At 39.3% G+C, this 26,745-nt stretch overlaps 2 protein-coding genes and 1 long non-coding RNA gene across 3 annotated transcripts; 1 reads left to right on the forward strand and 2 right to left on the reverse strand.

Moving 5' to 3' along the window:
• Positions 1-2,507: 2,507 nt before the first annotated feature.
• LOC131891749 (thrombospondin-1-like) lies at positions 2,508-9,516 on the reverse strand. The gene is made up of 2 exons (XM_059241390.1): positions 9,243-9,516; positions 2,508-3,140 (listed from the first exon to the last, which is right to left on the reverse strand). The coding sequence occupies exons 1-2, from the start codon at positions 9,493-9,495 to the stop codon at positions 2,539-2,541; spliced, it is 855 nt and encodes a 284-aa protein (XP_059097373.1). The 5' UTR covers positions 9,496-9,516; the 3' UTR covers positions 2,508-2,538.
• Positions 9,517-18,682: 9,166 nt separating this feature from the next.
• On the reverse strand, positions 18,683-20,100 carry LOC131891724 (aly/REF export factor 2-like). Its single transcript, XM_059241362.1, has 3 exons — positions 19,964-20,100; positions 19,375-19,819; positions 18,683-19,069 (listed from the first exon to the last, which is right to left on the reverse strand). The coding sequence occupies exons 2-3, from the start codon at positions 19,817-19,819 to the stop codon at positions 18,768-18,770; spliced, it is 747 nt and encodes a 248-aa protein (XP_059097345.1). The 5' UTR covers positions 19,964-20,100; the 3' UTR covers positions 18,683-18,767.
• A 5,254-nt stretch (positions 20,101-25,354) lies between these two features.
• Positions 25,355-26,477, forward strand: LOC131891817 (uncharacterized). The gene is made up of 2 exons (XR_009374475.1): positions 25,355-25,419; positions 25,886-26,477. It is a non-coding gene; the product is annotated as an uncharacterized LOC131891817 (long non-coding RNA).
• The last annotated feature ends 268 nt before the right edge of the window (positions 26,478-26,745 follow it).

Genomic DNA, 26,745 nt, shown 5'->3' on the forward strand with positions numbered 1-26,745 from the left:
GGTGCATTTTTTTGGATATGAATGATAATGTTGTGACTTTTCTCTCTTGGCATTCAATGAGATTTATCAAATATATTGTGAATATGCAAGCTTAAAGATGTAACCATCAGTGGAAGTGAATGCCACAAAAGAAAACTGGTCAACCAACTTTGCATTTTACCCAAGGACCAAAGCTTTTTATCTGAATGTTCCTACTTGGTTTGCAGTTATAATATAATTACAAGTTCACCAACAACAGGAAAAGAAAGGTAGTGGAGGTTTAGACAAAGCAAGATAAGCCCTATCCGGGGACGTGCCTTGGTGTTAAGAGTCCAAAGATGTGCACATGACTCTGATCTAGATGATAATGTGCCACCTTGGTATTTGAATTCGTTGACACATTCCGTGTCACATTACCATAGATAGTAAGGTGACAGAGGTTAGATAGTCTCAAGATATCCCAAGTTTGTTGAGAAGTGGCACAATTAAGAATTACTATTTCAAGTTTTAAGTGAGGTTAGATTACACCAATTCATTAAACGATGTGCGAGGTTTTGTGCAGCCATGACTGGTAGCAGCGTTTGGAAATATTCTTTAAATGCAACGGGTGCCCTATGGTGTGCTTGTTGATCTAAAATCGTAATATTCATGATTAATGCCATGGAAGTACTAAAAAATGGAAAAAACATGTCACGACTCAAGCTCACCCAAAAGTGCCCATACGGCCCGTGAGATTATTTCATCTGCAAGCGGTCAGAAAAAAACGTGCCACCTAACCTATCAAGATCATTCCCTATTATGATTACAATTACGTAATCCTGCTTATGATATTTTTTTTTGCTTTGAACTTTCCTCCCTGGATTGCAATGTTCATCCGACTTTGCACTCATAGAGCACCGTGCTGTCAGGCATCAATGTCACTGACTGATTTATCTTCAGCATATCATACAGGTAGTGTTAATCAAATTGCAAAGAATTCAACTTTTGCGACATGTTTTTTGCTTTATTATTGTCAGAGAATAATAATAAACCAAAATTGAGCAGATAATTGATTGTTCATCCTGCTTGTTCTTGTATTGCAATATGAGAAGATGTTTAGCTTCTTTAGGCAACATGATATGCTACATACCTCAGCAACTCAATTTGAAAAAAAAGCTTGAAAAATAAGAACGATGGAGAATCCACTATCTTACTAAAAACAGAGGCGTTGAAGCTCTGCAACTTTTGCTCGACGTGAACGCAAAATATTTTTTTGGGGGTTCCGTGACAACTCGATCCAGTACAGAAATCAAGCATGGATTGACAAACAAATCTTTCATATTTTTGAAGCAAAATTGAAGCCCTTGTAAAACATGTGAAAATCTGAAGAGCATTACATGATTCATCATTTAATTCTTTTTAAGGCAAGTACTATTTACTTCAATCTAGGCATGCAAATGAAAAAGTGTGTTACTTTTGATAAATAAAAATGCAAGTCTCTTATGTTATCGTTGCAAACACTTTAAATGTTGACCCATCATTTTTTAGTTTTTTTCCATAGCAAGGTTTGTCGCCAATATGACATGTTTTTATTCTGGGTCAAGTGATTCCAGTTGTACGTACGCTGGGTCAAGGAGTTGGCTGGGTCGAGTTGACGGTAGGGTTGAGTTGTCAGGTGCCCGTCTGGACCTACCCGACAAGAGTGTAAAAAAGGTCATTTTCTTGATGAAACCTCTTGCGTAATTTTTCTCTGTCCAAAGTAGTTTCTTAGAATGGTTGTAAACCAGTGAATATAATTGTGCTTTAGAGCAATAAGGAACTATCGAATCTATGGCAAAGGAATATAGGTTAAGAAACTAAAGTCATTCATTATCACTTCCTAAAAACAATTGAAATCTCATTGCTTCGCGGAATAGTGTTATTGTAACAGCCTTCCAAAAGGCAAAAAATGCTTTGTTTGTTTGTTTGTTTGTTACGAAGTCAGGTGGCACCTATGTTGCTCGGCGTCCCATCTGATGATGTGTGTCCTAATTCAGGGATATTTCCGCTTTGTTGCCTCACCCTCGGAAAAAATCGCCCATTTTAGCTGTTGAAGCAGTAACTCAAACTGTAATTCAAATCCTTGCAATTTCGCCCATTTTAGCTGTTAAAGCAGTAACTCAAGCTGTAATTCATATCCTTTAAAGATGTTTGAACGGGTAGCCTGGGATCAAACTAGGATTCGAGAATTGGATAGCAGAAGTTCTACCAATACGACACGGCAAGTATCCTTTTAAGCTACGTTTGTTACTCACTCCTTACTTCAACCCCGGCAAACGTTCTGTACAATTCAACTTTTTCGAAGCAACCAAAGGAAACTTGAGTCTTTGAAATTAATTATTCATTTTGAACAAAGTAACAAAATCTGTAAACTGCTTCTTTTGTTGAGTAACAATTAAAGCCCTGAAAAACGAAACCCTTTTATTTCTCAAAAACTCAGCTAAAAATTTGCTATGTTGCCCAAAGCCAATCAAGCATCCCCCTAGACTAACAATTGACAAATTTAACCATTGAGATTTGGTGCGTTTAATTTTCAAAAAGTTAGCACTGTTTTGGTCCAGACACAAAAAATTGAACAGTTTCAATGCCTGAGTGTTCAGCCTTTAAGTTGCAAATACGGCTTCTGGTGTCATGAGTGAAAAAGAAACAATTATTGTCCCCAAGGCAAATATCTTGACATTCTTCGGCTAGATCAATATCACGCACAAAGTTCAGATTGTCACCCAAAAGTTGTTCATCTTTCTGCAGACACCCTGACACTCCCAGGCCACTGGTTGAACCAAGTTCGGATACCAGTTGACCAGGATCAGTGTAATGGAAACACATTCCGTTCGCTTTCCATGTCCAAGCAATGCAGCCTTGATTGCTATTTTGACACACAATGTGACATCGACGGGCATCCGTAGCGCTTTGTTCGCTGATTGAATTCCCGCTGTAACCTTGGTCAGTGTTGTGATATGACGGAGCAGAAGATTGCGCTTGACATGATGTTGACTCCTCAGCATCTCCAACGCAATCCAGATGAGTGGCAGAGGGGGGTGGATTGGTGCAAGTTCTGGTTCTCTCCTGGATCAGGATTTCATTTGAGCAGGTACTCCACTCGGACCAAACGCTCCATCCACCATTGATTTCTTGTGCTTTCCCTGCAATGATGGTACTTATTGATTCTCAAGGAAAAAGATCAGCCAGGTTTGATGACAAATGTCTAGTAAAATAACGTAGTTTATTGCGTTAAGAGAGACCTTTACAATCATTTTGGTATTGAAGACAACTATTGTTTAGCAATAAGAATTCAGTTCCTTGAAATTTGTTTACGGGTTTATTTTTCAAAAAGGTTCATTTGTTCTAGCAAATGTTCATCACTTGTTTGTTTGTTAGCTTGTGTGTTTATTTGTTTGCTTGTTTGCTTTAGAGTTAGACGGCATCTCTCTCACTTTATCGTCATACCAACCGATGATGGGTGTCCAGATAAAGGGATATTTCGACTCCGTTTCCGAAACCATCTTTTTTTACCTCACAAAAGTATAGTTTGCATTCCCCTTTTAATAAACTTGGTCAAAATGGAAATAAACCCATGAAACACAATTTGATTGGCCTCTTTAAGCAACAGCCGTCTGCTGACGTCAGAGCGCATTCATAAAATGTCAAAGATTGTTCTGTTGAGTATATTTAGTTGTAACTTTTTCCAGCAGCTTTTTGTATTGGAAATGAGGCAGTCAGCTCCTACAAACTACAAATAATGAATCGATATTGTTCTACATTACAATACTTGAGGACACTACTAATGACATTCTCACCTGTTGTTAAAACAATTGCAAGAGCCTTTTTTGTTACCAAATATTCCGACTATCCAATAATGCTTTTGTTTGGTAAGAAAATACGCGTTGAACCTGGGTAAGTGGATTGAAAACGGGCGTTTTATGCTTCTACTTCTAGCGTTGTGTTAAGCTTAGTCTAGAACGGATATGTTTTACAATTGAAGCCAATGAAAAGACAGCAATGTAAAAAAGTGCAGTCTGAGGTTTCATTAAGGTTAGCCTTGAAGATTTTCTAGTTGTACTTGGAAATGTGTTGAACATCCACATTTTGAAAAAGGCCGCAAGAACTTTATCACTCTCAGACAGAATTACCAATTTGAGGGGAATCATAAGCCTAAACAATAATCGAATTTTATTGGGAATTGCAAATACCGGCCGAGAAATTGCGGCGTTGTTTTTGAAGATTTTCTTTTTGAAGGATCAAATATTTATTGTACAAGGCATAAATGTGTATGCTTGTTAAGTACTTGTAAGGTTGATGTAAAGTTCTGAACTAGGTAGTGGCGTGATCTGATTCAAACTCCACATTACATCTACCTAACTTCAAACATAACTCCTATAATTGAAGACATTGATTTTTTTTTCTTTATTTTTCAACATCGATTGTCTCAAGCTCAAAAATCAAATCAACTCCTTACTATCGTTACGCCACAAAATGCAAAACAAACCCATGTACGTGGCATTACACTATTGTACTAACTCATTTGTCATGTAACTTTGCATCCAGATATTTCAGAATCACATTTTTGATAATGAATTAGTACATCAAAATGGACGTTTCCAGATACACTTTTCACTTATTTTGATTCAAGTTTACAATTTTTCAGTTCTCTCTCTTACGACGTTAATTTTCTTGAATTTCTATAACAATTACAGAGCTGTTTGGTGGCGTTTACGTCCGATGTCGACACTTTTTAATACAGCGCTTTGCTCGACTGGCTTCAAAAGGTGGACCTGACTCAATAGAATTGGAAAGTGAATCGTTTTCCCACCATGTACAGGGATGACCGTTTGTTTGTGTTAGGTCACCTCAGGTCCAAGCACTCTCTGACTAGCCAAATCATATTTTCCCTACATGCTTGACATGCATGTGAATGTTTAGTGTTATATTAACATTTAAAACGAAAATACAATGTTCTAGGCCTAGACGTGGTCACCGTATTCCCAGGAAGAATGGAGGACAAGAGACGAAAGTGCCCAACAAATCGTCGGGGATTTAATGTTCTTTACCTTTCCAATTTCTCCGCAAATGGTTCACCGACAGAACGGGAACGATTGCCATCTGAACCCAAGTGGAGATTTTTCACATTTCAAGCAGCTTAGAATCATTGCAATGGTCGGGTTCTAGTTTCACACATTTGAATTATTGCAATCAATGTTAAAAGCACAAAGAGAAAGTACCCTGAGGCAGGTCAGGAATTAACCAGTGCGGTCAGAAAGCTCCTAAAATCTTTGCCCCAAGGGCGTCAAGGTGAGTACAACCAAAAGGTCAGATAATGCTTTGAATGGAGGACGTGCTTCTTTTTACTCCTCTAACTCGAATGTGGTTTATAGTGGATCAAATAGTTCCTACCTGCGATAACAATGAGTGGGGCCACGGCCACGAACAGTGCCCCCCCATGAATCTGTGATACACACAGTTCATTGCACCTCTCCTTCCAATATTTTACTTGTCCATAACCCACAGCCTTCGTCGTTTTCAAAACGTGAGCTTTTAGCCTTTAAACCCTCCTCCTCTTTCTCCCCTTCTTCCTCTTCCCAACCATCTCTCCACAACGGAATAAGCGGAGAGGACGGTGTCTACCAATGTCGGCCGTACGGTGAACACGTACCTGACAAAAGAAAAGCGAAGATTCGCTGAAAATACACAATAAACATCCACACACATTCCTCCGGAGTAGATTCAGCCTCGCCCTCCATTCTTCCTTCTTTCCAACAGGATACATGGGGTGAGCCATTATTTTCATCCATAAGAAAGGCCAGGGACATTCCAAACAACCATCAAACCATCGCCCTGGAGAACTGCTTCTTGAAGATGATGTCCACCCAACTAGCTGCTCGCTTCTCTGGATTGGCCGAAGATTGGGATTTCCTTCCGAGGCTCCAATTCGGTTTTCGGAACTTGCTCAACCACCACGGCAGCTACTCTCCTTCTCCCTAAAATTGTGCATTCCAACATCAACAATAAGAGGAGAGTACACGAGTGCTTTGTAGATATCTCAACAGCATTTGATAGGGTGGACCAAACGCGGTTATCCATCAAACTCCAACTGTGGGGAATTCAGCGTTCAATCTGTGTCCTGTTGGTTAACATGTATACAAGACTCGGACGCTTCACGTTCTTGTGAGGACATGTCCCCCTGATGCTCCATTTCTATTGGTCTTCCGTAGGGGGATCCATTATCGCCAGTTCTATTCAATCTTTGTGTTCCCGACCTGCGCCAAGCCCTCACACACCAAAGCCCCACCATCAAACATTTATATGGTTCAATATCTTCAATCTGCGGACGACCTGTTTCCCTTGGTTGATTCGGCCGTGGAATTGCAAAATGCCGTCAATGTGCTCCAAGGGAAATACCAAGCGAACAGCCTTCAAGTCAATATCATCAAGACGAAGGACATGGTTCTCAAAAAGGGTCTTCTGTCTCCCACCTCCTTCCATATCTACAATAGTCCCACTGTAGTCGACAAGCATTTTAACTACGTCGGTTTCACCTTCTCCACCTAACTCTCCTTCACCAATTACCTCAAACCCACAATAACCAAGGCCAGGGCCAGGGCCAGGATCCAATACATTTTCAATCGACTTCCCATCATTAAACTTAAGTAGATTAATCCGATAGTATTTCAACTCTTCCGGATCAAGCATCACCCCAATTTTTCTGTACAGCCTTCACCTTTGGCTTCCCAACTCCGCCCAATCTGCACTCAAATCCGCCAATGTCACTTCAACAAGGTCCTCAAATGATACTTGTGCGTGACCCAATATGCCACCAATGCATGGACGCATGTTCTATATGCCAAATTGAACCCTTCGCCATTGGGCTGGCAAGGTTAGTGTCTAACAGTCTGGGGAACCTGACCTTTCCCAAGGTGATGTCTGGACACAAGTTGTCCTTCCCGGTCAAGGACTTTCTAACACCTTTTTGTCCTTGGCCCTACATCCCTTCGGATTATTGGCGTTCGCGCACCTTTGTCCGGCTCCCAGCCAAATGCCATCAACGACAGGCGCTGACAAAAGATCTGTTCAATCTGACTCACCTACTCTACGTCAATAACCCGGATTTGCATCATTTACCACCACCCCTCCTGTTTATGTACTGTGCGTCATTCCCCTGTTCAATTTTCATGTGGTTTGAACCAACTTTAGTTATTTTATTTTTCTGCGTTAACACGTTTTACTCAACTATTTTATCCTATTGTTCGGAATTTTAATGCTTTTTCCCTAATACAAAACCGGAAAACCGAAACGAAAGGGCCCCTTTTTCTTTTTTCCAAAAAAATGCCAAAAAAACATCGAAGCAGCAAGAAATGTGTTGCGCTGATGGGAATGAAATAAACAATCATCGGAGGTTGCAACTATGGCTATCAATTTACATTTTCAGTGGCATGTGGCATTACTGGCGGGATTTCAAAAACCCGTTAGTTAGTCACAAAAAGTGACCCTGATTATTCTTCGATCAAACCAGGGTTGCCATAGTGCTCAAACCTAGCCCTTTACAGTACATTTCAGACTGCCCGGGCTTTTACTTGCCTAGATTTCTAGCGATCCTAATTTTGAAAATTTATTTGATCTCATCACTTGTGTGTTGAGTACTTCAGTTCGACTGTAAAGACCTTGCCGCTTGAAAGAGCAAGTCATTTTGTCTTTCATATACTATTGTTTGCTTTCAAATGTAAAGTTAAGATTGCTGACTCCAACAATGCAAGTGAGTCTCTGTTGCAACCACACGTTGGTTTCAGACCGTTGCAAACCCTAGTGCCATAGTTCTGTAGTTCTATCCATTTCCCGTTGACATACAAATGAAGGACCATTCACCTGTGCCGAAAATTTTCTTGCTTACAATTGCGCTATAACCCTAAGGCATTTTCCAACGATATATAGAGAAAAAAGACAGATCTGGCACACGCTAAACCTCGATAACAATGGATATATCAAAGGCCATTTGAGGAACAAAAAACCCAATGCAATTGACCATGCCGTCCCTTTCAATCACCGAAATAAAATCATAAAGCAATCAAGATTTTTAGCAAGCACCACAACTTCTAATTGTCAGAGGCTTCGTTTTTTCTCTTAATTTTTTAGCAAAATTGTGGAACAGATGTCGCCATGAGATAGGTCAGGGAGGGGAATCGGAGAATCAAACCGGCGATCTCTCACATGAAAGAAAACTGCTTTGGTCACTGCTCCACATCTCCTCGCTTATAAGGATGTCTTCTTAAAGCAAGATTCGACCTAGCACCCTATGGGGAACTTTGTCGCAAGGAGACATCAGACATTCAGCTATTATATACCATCAAATCGAAAGTATATGTAGTATTCAGAGTTTTTTTCAAGCATTCAAAGCTTGGGCATTGAAATATCCTTTCAGAAAACACGTATTATATTTTGCTTGAAAAAAAAAGTTGTTTTCGCTTTGTCGAAATATTGACCATTCATTACTTTATTCTTAATTTAAATAAATATACGCTATATAAAAACACATTTTTAAATTACAATTTTACCTACTGATATGACCAAAAGTCGCAATAAAGTTCTACTAAATGGTGCGTGATCAAGTGCTTCCAAGATCAAAGGAGATGAATAAGAGCAGGGTTCATAATGTTCTCAAAAAAATCAGCTGTAAGCAATAGAGGTAAAATGTTTCAATGGCAGTGCGGCGGCATTTTCGGGAACTTTTATGCTAAAAAATATTGGCCACTTTCCCTTCAATCAGATCTCAATGTTGTAGGTTTCATAATCTAGTTTATGATGGATTGGGGGGAATATCGGAGTCATTAATTTTAGTATTATCAGCGGTGTTGAGTCTTGATTTCTCGAACTTTTGGACGATTCTCATAACTCTTATGGTCAACGCTGAATAGCTTGCTTGGAATTCTTATGTTCAAAGGGTTACTTTTCTCCGTAAAATTAACATTTATTTTAATAAGCTTCGCTAATAAGAAAAATGCCGGGACACAAAACTTCATTACCCACCATATCTGAAAGACTTGAAAAAACGTCAGCCATAACAAGATTGTTTTTAATGCTAATGTTTCAATTTATGGCTAGTAAAAACACAAATGAGACCAAATTCATTACGAATTAAGACCTAAGAGTAATGTATATTTTGAATGAATGCCATTGAAAGTAGAGTTAGAAGTCTCATTGAAAAAAGATCGTCTCTTTGATGGAAAGACCGATTTTTTTTCTTGTTTAAGAAATACCTTGGGGTATTGAAGATTCCTGAGATGAAGCGAGAAGGACCACAGATTTAGTTTGAAACTCTTGCACTTCCTCACTGACTATTGAACAGGGAGTGTTGGGAATGGAATTTGGATGAGAACTGACCACATGGTTCGTGATCTCCCTTGTTGTTCCACATCCAGATCCAATAACAAACCTTGTGAACCGTCTTCCTTGACATAGCTCAAAAAAGACTGCTGTCAAAATAAAGAATAGCCTTGCTTTTTTGAGCATGTCGAACTTCTGTGTCGAAAAGGTGACTGGTTATATTGTTTCATCAAGTCTAGCCACTGAAATGGGGCTGAAATCCAATAAGAAAGGAAGAACAAATTGCACGGTGTTGTTTTGGGCGAAAGTAGTTGGTTTTACATCCAACGACTTTTGAAGCAACTTCTGGCATTGGTTTGATTTACAACAAAATTTCCCAGTGTTCGTGATATTAAGCGGACAAAACCTGTTTGCGAAAGATTGTACAGCCTTAAAGAACAAAAGAAAAACAGAAACCGGTTTATGGGTTTTCGGAGGGAATTGTCGCAGAGTTGTGAGACTATGAACCCCTCATTTGTTGTGGAACATATTGCCAACGTACCTTACCCCAAAGGGTTGTGATGGATTCATTACAAGTACTATTCCTGAAGTAAAATCAAGGATATAAATAACATTGTATTATTTGAAATGAAGAAGGCAAGACCACTTTAAAGTTAACTCTCATGACAATTATTTATTTTGTCATGGATCATACTACGCGTCCTTTATTGTAACTTGGACAGGCTTCAAATTGTCAGTTTTGGTTCAATTTAAGCAAAACCCTGTGACTAATCCCAAACATGTAAATGTATTTCGCGAATGAATTTTGCCAATGTTTTCCATGAATGTTTAACTCAGAATTTGATATAAAGATTCATACAATATTTTTGAAGAACAAGTGCTTTTGAATTGGTTTGAGAAAAAACATATTTCATTTTTTTGCGACATTCCCTAATTTTCCAAAAGAATTCTTGTGGCTATTCAGTAAAGGAAAAAATCAAAAGGATTAGAATGTGGATTCCTTTGAAAATAACAACCTCAATTAAAATGACTAATTAACTTTTTATTTTCACACCATTTCGTCATAAGGTGCATTAAAATTTAACTTTTTGCCCGTGTACTAGCTCTATATTTAGCGGAATAATAAACAATGCCAAAATTAGCTTCAAAACTTTGGGATATCATGTTCAACTACACCCTTGCAAAATTGCACCGTGCTGAAGTTCAAACTTGCAAGTAAATTGGTCTTGCGCATTTGGTCTGCACGTCACGAAAATGAGCCATCAAAATCAAAAGCATTTTTAATGTCCTTGCAAGATTTGGTTGCAAGTCAATCACTGATGGGCCTTCATTTTCTTGTGAAGCGCAATATTAGTGCTTGCTTTTGGTCGATATTACCATATGCACTTCTATTAGGGGTGTGATTTCTATTCATAACGCAAAACTTCTTTTTTGATCTTTATCAATCAAGTGCACACAAGAGTTCTCTTTGAAAACCGAAATATTTTTTTGCCTTTATCTGGCTGTATACAATCAATACAATTGGGTAGAATATGTGAAATTGCCATTAAATACTTTTAATCAAGTACTTTAAACGATTGATCAAGTTTCAATCCTTGATTCACGATTTCAATCGGACCATTATTGATATGGAAGGAAGTACAAGACAAGCGACCTTTATGGAAAATTCGTCTTGATGGTTTTGACCTGAAAGCCATGTGAAATCTCCAACATTGATGGCGTTTTTGCATTGGCGACAGAACCAGACCCTCTTAGCTTTGAACATACTAAATCGCTCCATGGATGAGTTTTTGTCAAAACATTCATAGAACATTCTATGTTCACCTGACATATTTTGTGGATATAAAGCCTTTTTTTAGTTCCAGTTGCTTTCAAAATATTTCGAATGCATCAATCTGACATTAGCTCATAAAAAACCCATTTTCATGAATTGCTGGGATTGCAACACCATTTGATTTACTGTACCAAGTGCACGAAAACAAAAGCACCAAAGCGTATGCTTGTAGCGTTTCTTGGCAAGGTAATCTCCAAGTGAAGAGTACAACGCCTAATTGAAGCCCAAGGAATTGCGAGAAAAGATTATGGGAACAGCCAAGAAGACACATGAGAAGTACTCGTACTTGACCTGGGAGGTGGACATCAAGCGCGAAGAAAGGTCCAGAAGGACCCAATAATTACAGTGAAGACCCTATTCGCTCCCCAAGGCTTCAAAAATGTTTAGGTCTCTAAAGAAGGTGGTGGAGTATGAGAAGCAGCCCGAAGGCGTGGTCCAAACGTTCTTTGTGTCCAACTTTGTCGTGTCTTTGGCCAAGCCGATGACCGCTTACGCAGGGTTATCAAGCCAACGTTCCCAGGCTATCAACAACATTGAAGGCCAAATTTAATCTTAGTAGAGTACCAAAAATAGCCATTTGATGAAACCCGATTTTCAAGGGTACGATTTTGGCTCTCAGCCGCGCTAAGTAAGCTAATTACGACTGTAAGATACTTTACTTCATGGCTGTTTGTTCATGAGTAGGTGGAAAGTTTCACGTAACGGGCGAAGAGAAAAGATATTTTGATGAATCAAATATTAGATTCTAATTGTTTCAAGACAAGATTTTGCTTTGGATACCCGTTAAAGGGCTTTATTTCTAAGGTCAGACAATCCAAACGAAAGAGGGAAGAGGCACGGTAGATTGATAAACGAACTACGCATGGCATGACCAGGATCTTGGGCAACGCTGCGTGGGTCTTACGACAAGCGAGCGCTTTGGGCAATGAACAATTGTAAAACCACTCCAAACTTGTCCCCCCTTTGAAGTAGAATGTTTTTGTCAAGTTCTCAATCTGGCAAAGAGCATGTTTATAGACAAAAAGGAACAGAAAATGAAAGTTTTAACTTGGATAAGTACAAATTATAGATCATTACATCAATACTGGGTTGAGGGCTGCTGCAATTAGATGTGCTTTTGCAATCGCTTTTCGGTTTTGCAACTCTCCAATAGAAGTTTCAAAGGTTTGGTCATGACACTTGGGACTTTATCTTCAGATCAGCCTGGGTCGAGTTTTCCAAACTGTATAATATATGATTCACGTGTAAAGAAAGACACGTAGACATGAAGGAAACTGAATAGCAACTTGTACTTCTCATCGTTGTTTACATGTTCTCCGTGATGGACGTTTCCTGAGCATAGAACAAGGGGTAGATTCGGTAGATTGATTGGTGATACGACGGATCATACAACACAAACTAATACCAACAAGTTACACTCAGTCCGTTTATATCTGTATACAGTACATCCACGTTACATGAGCTCCGACCATTGATCTGGGTGACAAAGAGTTCCATGGGCTGGTAGGTACTCTTAACTGATTGGCGGACTCAAGTTGACAAATTGGAGGAGGTTGTTGATCGGTTTGAAGGGCAGAGAGTAAACCTTTGGTTCATCATTGACCTAGAGTGGATATAGTATGAATTCACTTTTCTTCATTAGATTTGAGCAGAAACTTGGGAGAGAGGCAGATGCAATTGAAACTCATCTGGCTGGTTATTCTTCATCAAACTATATGTTCCTTTATGGTAAGGTAAGTCAAGCGTCATCTGGCTGGTTATTCTTCATCAAACTGTGTTCCTTTATGGTAAGGCAAGTCAAGCGTGACTGGCCTTTAGCTGTAGGTCTTAAAGTGATGAGTAAAGGTCGGAGAAATAATTGGCTGTGTCATTGAGCGTGAATTCCAGATGGTTGTCAGGAGAAGTTTTCGTTACAGGAGCAACTCTTCACGTCAACTTGTTTTCAGACAACTACTCCCATTTATATAAATCTCTAGATTTGCTACTCGACGGAAAAACAAGTTATTTCTCCGACCTTTAGTGATGAGATAGCTCAGAAATGGCGCACAATGGCAAAGTAGAGAGCTACACATCAGGTTTAAAAACTTGTCCGTGGATGGGGAGGCTGTCCTGAAATTAATTTTGTCTGGAATGGAGTTCTCAATTCGGTAAGAAAATGAAGACTCTGGATATTCAAAATATGGATATCTTGATGATTGGCTCGGACTTCCAAGTAAGCTCGGGGATTTGTCCACACAAAAATGTAGGCTCTATTTCTCTTCCATAACGTAGATTTATGTTGTCGCACAACGCTTCAAAAAATATTTTAGAGCAATGCCTGGCACGGTAGCACGGTAGATCTTTCGGGAGCAAATATTCGGTTCTTGGGGTGGATCCTAATCAAAATCAAATGAGTTTTGATGGTCATTTTTACAGGGAAACGCGGCATTAATTTATAATTTACCTTCGATAATGATGGTTTCAAAGCAGAACAAAAACTCCCTTTTACATGTTCACGAGACATTAAAATTTGCTTGATAGGACAAAGACATGTGAAGAGCACTAATGCCCTTTTCCTCCTCATCACTGAATGAAGAAATTGCCAAAACAACCACTTCTTTTTTTAATTAAAGTGCTGGAAATAACATTCTGGCGAAGCAATCGTCGTCATATCCAAATGTTGCTGGGGTCCTATTGCCAATATTGGCCATTTTCTTATAGTTCTGGCTAAAGAGGGGGCGTTTTCAGCAATTTCCTTTCAAGTTGTGCAGATGAATCGTCAAATGAACGACCCCGATAAAATAAGAACAAAAGAGGTACTCTGAGGCGTAGATAAACACATTACAAAATTCTTAAGCAAGCTAGTGTTTGACAAGTCCGTAGACAATATGCCCAGCCAACATGCACCGTTAATAAATCCAATTGTCATTCATTGCAGTTTGCCAACTTATTGGAGCTAACATTATTCTGCTTTTAGGTCAAGATTTTAGTGTGGTGACAGAAATGACCCCAAAATGACATTTTTTGAGTTTTGCCACGCAAATTCACTCGATTACTGAAAATTCAATTGGATTACGGTTGGCTGCAATGTTTATCTGAGCTGCTTTTCGGGATGATTTGTTTAGCAAAGTTGGTCCTTGAGTTGTTTTAGCAATAAAAACCGCAACAAGTAGTCTTGACATTTAATCAAAATATGTTAAAGTCTGGTGGGTACCACCACTGTGTGGAGTGCAATCAGAAAAAAATATGATCAAGGTTGGTTCCGTGTACATGAAAAAAATGAAGAAAAGAATCAGACAGAACATAAAGTTGTGGATAGTGGTAAATGTCGCTTACCGTTTGCCGTGGGTGTTTGACTACACCATAGTTATGAATGTTGGTGTTAAACAACATCATCATATCAACATATTTTAGCAAGGAAAACGATCCTCCTTTGTTGCAAGAAATTCTAGCAATAGATTTCACCAGTGAAGAAAGGAAGTCACATCGCCATGTGTGACATTTTGTGCACTCTTATAAATTGATGACTAGGTGTTGTGCTTCATTGATGTTGAACTCAAGTGCATCCCTCAAAACCCACAGTAGATCATTTCCATTAACCTTTAAAGCCTTCATCTCTCCGCAACAAATATCGTTCATATGACGTCTCCCAAATCGTGATCAAACACAAGTGAGAGGCAAATTTGTAAACCAATATTTTTGTCGCGAAAGCCCACTTTTTGACATTCCACAATTGACCTCATTCGTTTGAATATGCGGGCCAAATATAGCTCATCCTGTCAGTGTCATAGGTAACCGGTAACCCAACTGATTGCGAATTTAGAACATATCTTTTAGAACTTTTTAGAATTTCAAACATTTATTGTCTTGAGGTCCATGATGTACTTCCTACTAGTCAGCATGGGATCCGAGCGCATTTTAGCACAATTACTTATATCATTGAGCATAGAGAACAGGTTATTGAGGAGCTAGACCGACACAAGTCAGTTGATGTTGTCTATCTTGATTTTACCAAGGCCTTTGATAAAGTTGATCATGGACGTCTGTTGAATAGACTTGATGTTATTAGGATTCAAGACAAGGTTCTCAATTGGATAAGAAGCTTCATCCATGACAGGAAACAAATTATTAAAGCTGAGGGTCACTTAGTGACCCATAATGACGTCAAAAAAAAATTCAGGTGATCGCCAGGGCTCCATCTTAGGGCCTCTCCTTCTTATCATCTCATTTGCTCCACTTCAGTATTCAATGTCGAATGGAGAAGTAGAGGTCTTAGTTTGTCATCTTCGAGGTCTTGATTTGTCTATTGTTACAATGTATAGACCCCCTTCTTGTTCAGCAAGCTCTTTTTCGTCAGCTCTCCAATTCACTGGAAATGAGTTGGACCTGGCAGTTTGCTCGAAGGCTTTCTTTGTAGGGGACTTTAATTTTCCGGCTAGCGTTGTAGAGTGGGAGGTTAGTCCTGATGGGTATATTCCCATTTCGAAATCGACATCTCAGTCGTTCGAAAAGCTGGAAGAATTCGCGATCTTGCGCAATTTCTCCCAGCACGTTGGTGTAGCCACTAGAGAGAATAGCGTTCTCGACTTGGTCTTTTCCAATGACCCTGATCTGATCCAGTATGTCCATGTGACACCTACTAATCTGTCAGATCATCATGTTCTTGAGATAGGGTCGACCATTACTCAAAAGCCGGCGTGCTCTAGAGTAAAACCGGCCAAAAAGGTCGGTTTGGCTAAGTTCAAGTTCAAAGATGAACATTGGCCGTTGATTATAGAAAGATTAGAAGAACTTGACCTGATTTCAATTCTGAAACAGGAATCGTCCATAGATGCAGCCATTGATAAGTTAGTTTCAGTTTTTAAGGAAGTTTGCTCCAGTTTAGCAATCTCTGAATGTGTTCCGAAAGATGGTACACGGACAAAAATTCCAAAATATAGGAAGACTTTGTTCAAAAAGAGTTGCAAACTAGCAAAAAGGCTGAAGAGCACTTCGAATCCAGTAATTGTGGCTAGTCTCCAAAAAAAGTTGGACGTAGTTCAGGGTAAGATTAAGGCCTCCATCGAATATGACCAGTTACAAACTGAGAGTAAGGTGGTTCAGGAGGTCAGGTCGAATCCGAAGGCATTTTTCTCTTATGCGAACTCTAAGAGAAAAATGAAACACTCTGTTGGGCCTTTTGAGGTTGATGGGGCAGCCATTAGCAATGTAGAGACTATGGCTAACATGCTTGGAGATCAGTTCTCTAGTGTGTTTTCAACCCCACTGAGTTCGGAAGCAACAGCTCATTGCTCTGAAGATGAGTCTGTTGAGATTGACATGGTTAGTCAAGCTGAGCGTTTAGATGATCTTGTAGTCACAGATCAAGATGCTTTAGAGGCCATAAGGGACTTGAGGCTTTCCAGCTCTCCTGGTCCTGATGGCGTGACATCTCAGTTTCTGATGAGATGCTCACTGGTTCTCGCTCCTGTTTTCTCGTACTTGATGCGCTGCATCTTGGATCAGGGCAAGTTTCCATCTTCACTAAAGTTAGCTCATGTTGTTCCAATTTTTAAAGGGGGAGATAAGTCGCTCCCCAGTAATTACAGGCCGATTTCTCTCACTTCGAATATTGCGAAGGTGTTTGAGAAGATCATGGAGTTCAAACTTGTTGAATTTCTTTATATTCATGAAGTCCTTCCTCCTAGCCAGCATGGGTTCCGAGCACATTTTAGCACGGTTACCCAACTGATTGAACATATTGAGCGGGTTATTGAGGGACTAGAGAGTCATGAATCAGTTGATGTAGTTTATCTCGACTTTGCCAAGGCCTTTGACAAGGTAGATCATGGGCTTTTAGTTAACAGGCTCCATGAAATTGGGATCCAAGGCAGGGTTCTCAATTGGTTAAAAAGTTTCATTTCTGGTAGGAAGCAATTGGTTAAGGTTGAGGGATCCCTTAGTGACATACATGATGTCAAGTCAGGTGTTCCCCAGGGTTCGATCTTAGGGCCCCTCTTGTTTATAATATTCGTTGCCCCGCTTCAAAAGCTTAGTATCACTGCCAGTCTCTCTTCTTATGCTGACGATACAAAGATAAAAAATGGCCAAGATTCCGGTAGCCTTGCAAAATAGTTAAAACGAATCGACTTCTGGATTACTGAGATTAATATGGCCTTGACGGGAATGAAATTCCACTCAATGACCTTCCGGTCAACGTCTTTGAACTCGCCAATCGCAGACAATGCATGCAAAGATATTGAGGTGTACAAAATAGCAATAACACTAATCTGCTTGCGGACAAACTTCCAATCCAGTACTGCTGACATTGGTTTTGGATTGTTTTTTGGGGGGGGTCAGATCCAGTAGCCCTTTCTGACCTAAAAAACAATCAGGGATCAATCTCAGAAGCGCTGGATCACAATCAGAGAAGGTAACGAAAGGTACCTGATGTTGAACGTTTTCAAAAGCATTCATGAGTTTTGTCCCAACCCAGGATTTAGGGTCAATTGTAGCGACTACAGAGGCTTAATGTGCGTTTTGAGAGCACCTTCAAGCCCTCGAGAATCCAGCCTAGTTAAAACAATGAAGTCCAACTCTCTTCTTTCTCGGGCTCCTTCATTGTTTAATTTGCTTCCCTCTAATATTCGGAGGGTGTATGTAGAGGTTGATCCAGTAGCAGGATTTAAGTCGGACTTGGACAAGTTTTGACCAGATTCCCGATCAACCTTACCTTCAAGGGTTAGCCAGGTCAGCAACCTCTAATTCGTGGGCCGATCAAATAACACGTAGAAATAAAAGTTAAGTAAATTGAATAAATTTCTCGTCTTGAAGTGCTGGGATTCAAATCCGGTAGTGGTAAGGAAGTGGGCAAAAAAAAAAATCTGCCAAGAATCAAAATCTTGAGTTTGTTTAGATATTGCACGAAGTTCGAAAACTTAGACTCACACATGCGAAGACTAAGAAATACTTCTGACGTTTGTCTAATTGCTAGAAAAATAATGGCAAAACAATATTGAATGAAAATGGAATCACTCCTGTTTGCCATGAAAATGATTGAGTCTGGCACGGAAATTCCAACACACACAGTATTGAAGATATTGAACGTGGAAAATGGTTGATGTTGGTACTTCAATGTGTGAGGGTTTGGGACACATCGGTAACGGAAGGTTGAAGAGAAATAACCATAGAGGATCCTCCTGCGGTCAGTAGAAATGACAGTAGGCCAGTAGGACGCAGATTAACCCAGTACTTCCCCCATTTGGAGTTTAAGAAAATAACCGCATTCGGTCAACCCTGCCGAATGCTTTGGAGGAAAATTGCAAGCATCCGTACACTGTCCTTTTAAAGATCTTGCATAGTAGGAAATGATTAGTGCTTTTTGGGCGGTTTGCGTTCAACCAAATTGGAGGAAACAGTTTTTGTAAGCTTCCTGGGGCATGAGTTGTATTTAGTGTGTGGTTGTGCAAGTCAGTTATCAATTTACATTCTTATTATTCCCGATGTTAGATTGCACAACTTCATAAAGGCGAGTATTTTGTCTCCTTGACAGTCAAACGTCTCTAGGCTTATTTTTTTTCATAATTTATTTTCGGGATATGTATCATTGACGTCAACATATAATTTGATTATCTTCAACGGTATAGTGTGGTATCCAGGGATCAAATCAACGGGCTTTCAAGTAGGAATCCAATTCCCTGTCCAGATCCTTGGCCGTAAGTTTTGACTTCTTCTTAAGGGCATGGAGTCTTCCTTGGTTGGTTATTCTCCCACCTCCACGAGAGGTTTGGTTGCTCTTGACAACACGCCCGCTCAAAGCTCCTTTGGAATGGCGTTGGTTTGTCATTTGGTGTGTTTTGCGTTTGGGTTCTTTGACGGCGAGATGATTAGAGATTTCGGACGAAGGGTCTGCTAATTGAATGAACATTGCTCTACCGTCCAAGGGGACCCCATGAAACTGTTTGATGGCTAAATGAGAAAAAAAATCGATTTTAGAGCAAGATCATTCAGCACAATGAGGCACCATATACCCTTGACTGATGGGTTACAAAAAGATTAAGCTAAATCCAAACTTGTATATGTAGATATTTTAGAAATGTATATCATCATTTGATGCTTCTTTGATTCATGATTATTTCAGTCATTTTCGAAATCGATAATTCAAATTGGAACCTGAAGAACAAATCTGAGTGTCTGGATACAGATATCGTTAGTCGTTAATTCTACTCTAATAAGACTATGAATTTCAAGTATTCAATGTCCAGTTTGCGTACCTTTGATGGCGTCCAATATACGATCAAAAACCACATGGGCTATTCCCAATGAGCGCCCGGACTTGTCGTAATGAACCATAGCTTGTTGAACGGATCCCAGCTCGGAAAAGAGCTCTTGCATGTCGGCATCGCAAACGATCTCATTGAGGTTGGACACGGTCAACTTGACGGGACCAGAGGAATTCCGAGATGACTTCTCTCGGGTCCGATTTGAATGAGCCTGAGCTCGAGGATGTTTGCTTTTGTGTCTACAACCAGATCCAATAGGGCTTCTTTTTATGGAGGGAACTTGAGCTACTTGTCGGCTGTTGCGTCCATTTGATGATCGTCCATTGGCTTTCAAGCTTCCTAGTTTATTGTGTTTGATGATGTCATCCAGAGACATGTTGATCTTGTCATCCATTTTTGTGCAAATTAACTTGGGAGTGGTTTGAAAATTGGACATCTGAAAATGTTGACAAGCTTAGCATTAATCCACTGTTCAAACCCTATGCTTGAGTACATTGACAAAATTATGATGAGGTGCTGTTCATTAAGATCAATTTCGAGTGAACATTCACTCGTTCAAATGTTTCACAGAAAAACTTACCAAGGAAGAGATGCGACAAGTTCACTCAATGACTGTTAACATTGAACTGACTCTTTCCTTTTCACAACGAGGTTAAAAGGGCACGTGGGTCAGCATGTCAGCGTGTGAATTTAAACGGCCGGTCAGTTTTTGGAAATGGCGTCACTGTTGGCCTATTAGCACGTACAAACAGGCGTAAGGGAAACAGAGTTCGTCTCACAATATGTTGACAGTCGACGCCATCAAACAACCCCCTTGTTGAATTTTTCTAAGAAAAATCAATTCCATAGGGGAAACACCTGGTCAGCTAAATCATTGTCCATGCTATGAATTTTGGTATGCCATTAGACTAACGAATGGTGTTGTTCTCCTATAAAATGTTTCTCCACTTTCCTGCAAAGTCAAATTCAGACCTTAAAATATGGAAAACGAAACAGTTGACAATATCAAGGTGTTCAACTTTAAGCAATCCAAAATGCCATGAATTTTGCATCTTTTTATATTTTTAAGAATTTTAGGTCCTTGCAGTCTGGAGAACATCGTTCTCCGAAACTTTTTTCTGCATCCAACCCAAAGTGAATGCTTTATGAGAAGAGCTAAGTTTGGGCGCAAGAACCATCGAGATTTATGTGGTGTAAAGAAATTAAGGGCCTCCCTTCGTGCCTTCTGAACATCCTTTCCCCACCCTTAAAGAATTAGCGGATCATGCTGAGTCGCACAGTTTCATTTGATGGCACTATTAAAAAACCTATTACCTTACTACCTTAATGCCAATCGCCTTCATGCACGAATTATATGCCATTATGTTTTCAGCAGTTTCTCTTAATGAAAGCGTGGAGTTCAACGTCAAGAAAATCTTTTAGCGTGACGAAACCTTGACAGAAATATCTCAGGGAGACCCTTCATACCATTACACCTTGTATGCAAACTTGGGTTCACGCTGATTTGATTTCTGAATTGATTAATCTAGCGCGGGCATAGATGTACTAGATGAGATGAGGTGTAGTTGAGGTATTGAAAAAAAAATGTAGTACTTATCAATCAAATGACAAATGTTGCAAGATGTACTAAAAATGTATCTGAAAAAGTTCCCTCATTGAAAGGACAGTAAAAAAATCTAAAAAGCCCACCGAAAAGCATCACGAGCTAAAATAAGTGTGCTGTTCAGGTACATCTTTCTCACGTTTCTTACGTTAGCTTAGTCAATTTCCTTCTAGGTTCGAAATCACCTTTTGAAAAGCTGGATGATAAAGGAGCTCAGTGTCATGCCTTATCCCTTCGCCAACAGTGTTTGAATCCATGTATGCATTTGCCATTTCAGATCAATCCTACCTACACCTTGGCATCAATATAGTTTTCTTTGTTGGTTGGTTGGTTTTTTTTTTTGCTTCAATTGCAATCACTTGACAAAGAATACCCATTACAAACTTTGGGTGACGCCTCTCCTTCCAATGTGCTTGGTTATTTCTCTTCATAGTATGTTACCCAACAAGTTTTGCAGCTTCTCTTCTTCTTCATTATTTCTAGTTGAAGCCACGCGATAACAAAAATATAAAACTATGATTAATGCCATTGAAATATTTGATTTGACGGAGCTCCCAGGCCATTCTCCCTTCTTCCGAACCAAAAAATAGCATGAAGCTATTAATAGTTGGCTAAGTACAACGAAATTATTTGTAAGTTTGCTGGATTTGGCTCACTTCGGTAGCAAGGCTATTATCGCGGGGCCATTTTGATAGAACATAGAAGCACAAAGTAGCAAAAACATTGTTTAATAATCGTTTAAAACAACTTCAAAATTCTGAACGAGGTTAACCAGAATTAAACCTAGAAAGTATCTTCTGATTTAATAATTAGAGAGCTTGCAGGGCGTCGTTTTTGCCGTAAAAAAATTAAATCATACTAAAGTATCATCGTTATGGGGACAGATCATTACCATATGGACATTTGGGGTATTTTATAATAGGGCATGAGTAATCACGCCCTATTGACCGTGAAAACTTGAGGTTTCACTTTTTATAATGCCTCCATTTGGGCCAAACTTGTTATAAACTTGGATTGCGAACGATTTTTGCCAATTTTCACCATTGGCCATGTTTCATCGGTTCTTCGTTTTGGATTTTGTGTCATAGGGGATAAATAGAAAATATATAGAACATAATAAATGAACTGCCTACCATATTTATTGGCCAAAATTGTCCTGGCAAAAAATGTCGTCATTGCGCGAAAAGAAATCTGCACAGTTGTAATCATCTGGTTCTCGTTTCGCTTTAACAGAACTCTTAACTAGAAATATATATATATATATATATATATATATGAGCATTATTTTCATACCGGATAAGTTTGAAAGCCCTGGATTATACCATAAAGTTATTTAAATCGAATTGTTACAAATCCTTATTCTTTAATTATCTTGTCACCCACGACGCAAAACTGGTGATTGGTTGAGGCCAACGTTTCTTTTCGAGTCAGGCCCTGATTGCTGGAAACGGGGAACGAGTGGGGCAGGGTTGTGCAAGTTATGAACGAAGACATACGATCCTAGAGTGCCCGGAAATTTCAAGATATGGAGGCAAACACCAGATGGAACGAGTTTCAAACAAATCCTGGAATGCATCATGTTGGCTTGCGGTGTTTGGGCATGGAGGTTTTGTCCTCACGGTCACGGCCGGTTTTGTCAAAAGGTTTGCTCGGTTGAGGCATGTGGACGCAATCATCATCCACTTTTGTACTGGGAAGTAAGAAAAGAAGACTGTGGGGTGGAGAAAACTTCGGCCATTCCTGTTTTGGAGCTCGCTGAGAACAATCGCATTTTAGTTTGCTGCTGTTCTTATCTCCCAGGAATTCCGAACCAAGGTGTGACTTCCTCTGTTGCTTCATGGCTGCTGTGCACGTGTGGTGTTCGTGGTGTTTGTAAGTGGGTGAATGAATGGGAATTGCCATTCATTCACTCAATTAGGTTTGGTTTTTCACGGCTCTTTGGTAAGACCATGGACGACGTTACACTGGACATATTTGACGCCGCCAAATGTACGCCAATAGTATCACGGAAACTTTAGAAACCATAGAACTCAACCTTCCGACCAGAAATTGAAAAACTCATGGTCACGCTCTCCAAGCCAAGCAAATTCCCTCGCCATAGGCATTGGAAATTATAGGGAGGAATATGGCTAGTTTTAAGCTGTAGCTGGAGGAATTCCTGTCTACCAGGGTTTTTTTCCTATTGTTCAAGTTTTCCAGCTGTCCCAGTGAAGTAGAGGTAAACGGGTGATACAAGATGGACGAACCATGAAATTCGACTTGTTCGAATAAAGATTACAAGTGGCAAGAATTCGTGTAAAGTTCCAAAATGTTTTTGATGTGAGTGGTTGCCAGAAACATCCAAGCACTCCTTGAAAGTGAATCAGATGTGTTTTATTAACTTCATAGCGAAAAATGGTCCAACTACTACACAATCCTGGAATTCCAATGTCAATCATCTTGAATTATAAACAACAATTTACGTGAAAATTGGACTATATTGACTGGAAATGATCCGCAGTAACCTCTTAAGCAGGATGGAGGTTGAAAACCGATCCAAGGTAAGGCCTAACTCATCGTTTTAGCCCCGTTTCCTAATGAGATCAAAGCCTACCGGGGTATACGGCGACAATTTGATAGACCTCCAGTTGAATTGAGACCTCCATGGTAAGACGTAATTACTTTAAAACCTCATCAGTTCATTGCTCATTTATGTTTATGTTTAGCATTAGCAGTTTCTCTCTGATTTGTATTGTAGTATTTCTAGTTCCAAATCGTTATGTGTAGTTCTTTAGTTTGATTCTATTGGTCCTTGACAGTTAGATTTATTGGTCATTAGTGTATTAATTTCATTTTTTGTTAGACCAATTTGTTAAGTTTATTTCTGTGTTTTTGTGTTGTTTTCCTAGTTTACATACGTTCTTGATTCCTCACCCCGTATTCCGATCCAAAGAAGGACATTTTCAAATTAGGTGAAAATCGCAAATGCCCACTCTATTCAAAATTCCTGTCTGTAATTTGTCGCAGGAAGAGCTAATTAGGTTGTTGTAAGATATTTAGGATTTTTGATGATCAAATATTTTTGGTAATCTCCCTGATCAATTTTGCATCATAATCCCGTAGTTTTGGACACCCCGATCTGTCAGATGGTTTAATTGAGTATTGCTTCATATGGAAGTCAAAAATAGTCTTTACAGCCCTCAAAAGTGTATTTGCATATTTTGCAAATTCAACTGATTTTTTATTGCAGATTTGTTGTCAACAAAGACCATATTTATATGATAGTTTTGGCCGGCACTATTCATCACCTTGTTTGTAGTCTGCTTCCTTTCAGGAGCAACAATAGCAATCAAAAATACCTTAATATTTGAGTTGAATAATTTATCATGGGATGCCTTTCTACTGGCAATGGTTAGAGTCGCAACATTGTTGTCAATCATCTTTGAACCTCAAATCATGGCGGCGTTGTCTCCGGAGGCTTCTTTATCGTTGACTTGACCATGCAAGACGTATGCATGAGTAATGTACTTGCTAATTCTGGTCAGATTCATAATATTGTCATGATGAAGTGGCACAAACGATACTACTGATGCAATTCAGGCATTTCAACATAGAGTGGTATCACTGGATCAAATTCAACCCCATGTGCAGGGTAGAAAAACTATTGTCTTGTGATGATTGGTAACCCTATTAGATAAATGTTGGGAGCTTACTTAAGATTTACCTAGAAATGGAGACATGATTCATTAAACCGTTGGATTGTTACGAAGGATTTAATGGTCCAATTTTCATCGTTTTGAGTCCCGAAATCCCCTTTTTATATTTTAATTCGACTCCCCAATGACTTGATATCGCTTTCAACATACGAAAATGAAAGAATTTTTTTCTTTTGCTTGCATGGTCTCAAAATCGTTCAAATTATTGTTTAACGTCAGCCAAAACACATTGTTAGTATAATCATTTATTATGTGCCTTACAATCATCGTCAGTACTCTTTGTTAATTTTTTTTTTTAATTTGTGGGAAAAACATGTAAGAGGCAATTTTAAAGACTTGAACAGTTTTGGAGATTGTTGAAACTTAATAAATACTTAATTAAGAACTTTACTGTCGGCCGTACTTCAAGGCAATGGTCAAACCTGGCGGGCCAAGGAGAGCCACGTCGTTTCGTCGCTTAAGAGTCAGTGCTCTACTAAACACATTTGATATGGTTAAAGGTCACAGGGCCACTTGCGATTGACACAAAGATCACAGTTCAGCATGTGAGCGTACCAAAGTGTGCCTAGTTAAGTGGGCATGTTGTTAAACAATCAGGATGAGCAATAAAGAGATGGGAACAAAGTAAAACATATGCTTTGCCCAGTCAAAGCCTCTTCAGCTTTCAAATATTCATATAAAGCGGGACATCTTCCCCATCCAAATCATAGAATTTTGAATTTCTTCTTCAACGTGAAGGTAAGTTTTTACTATCTGCTCCATGACCTTTCTTTTTTATTGTATTTTATTGTTTACTTGTATCCACTCACTACTCTCAAATGACTCGAGAAATATTTTGCAATTATTCTTGAGCATGTTTCAAATAAACACTCATTAAGTCAAGTGTAGGTCATCAGTAAATAATATTTTTACCGCTAAAGGACACTATTGGATGTGCCCATCAGCTGTTTTCATATATACGTTTTCAAAATGGAGATGGTTGTAGCGCAGTTGTTTAACGCGCCACTGAGTTAAGCTCGGGTTCATGGGTTCGATCCCAGGTCTCTCCCCTCTTTTCTAGTGGATCATCGCCTCGAATGGCGCTCCTTGAACCCAGAATTGGACAAGACTCAATCATACTGCATTGTATAAATTGTAATATTGTAAAAAGATAACGGATCCAATGAGAAAACTCTGTCAATAAAAACTTTTTTTTTAACCGCAGGAAAACGTAATCAATCATGAAGACCAAGGGGACATCTAGTTCTCTTTTGCTCATCACTGTTTTGATCAATGTTGCTCAATGTCGACCCCGGGGAGTCCTCTTATTGGACGAAAAATCTGTCAACCGAGATGAACTCTCATCATATGATTCCATAATGAAGTCATTCGCTGAAAATTGCCAATCAATGAATGAAACTGAATCTGGATGTCAGTTATTCCAAATTGAACATGATGGTAAATTAGTTATTCCACCTTATGAATTCTTAATGACGCAGTTAGTGTTACGCTGCAAGATTCTGACAAGACTATGGTCCCACCCAAGGTGGTGCAAAGAGCTTCAGTCACCCAATGGAGAATTTTTCATGATAATTCCATCATTTGAGGAATTGCAAGAAAGAACACAGAGTAACTGTAAGGAGGCGCTTTCGAATTATGCTACCACACCCGACCATCTCCTTTGGTGCAGAATATTTGGATTTTATTGATAATTTCGTGACTTTTTCTCCCCTTCAACTACGACCACCCATTGAAGAATTGGTGTCAAACCATGTCAATCGAAGCTCCCAAAAATAAATTATGAATATGCACATTAAGAGACATGGAATCATCAATCTCAACCAGGCGTCACAAATTGATAATGTTTAAAATTAACTTGATTCGCCGGATAACTGATTGGTTAAGGGAGAGACAAGCAGTGAGCTTCTTCATAAAAATTAAATTTTATCTCCAATGCTGTTCGTGACATTGTAACGTGTGTTTGAAAATCCGGCGCAAGTTGTCATCGATATGGCAGATTTAGAGACATTGTGGGGCTCAAAAGACGCTTTCTGGGTGATCTTATTCCGGCGATTTGATGTACTC

Source organism: Tigriopus californicus, chromosome 12 (genome assembly GCF_007210705.1).
Source record: "Tigriopus californicus strain San Diego chromosome 12, Tcal_SD_v2.1, whole genome shotgun sequence".
Classification (NCBI taxonomy): domain Eukaryota; kingdom Metazoa; phylum Arthropoda; class Copepoda; order Harpacticoida; family Harpacticidae; genus Tigriopus; species Tigriopus californicus.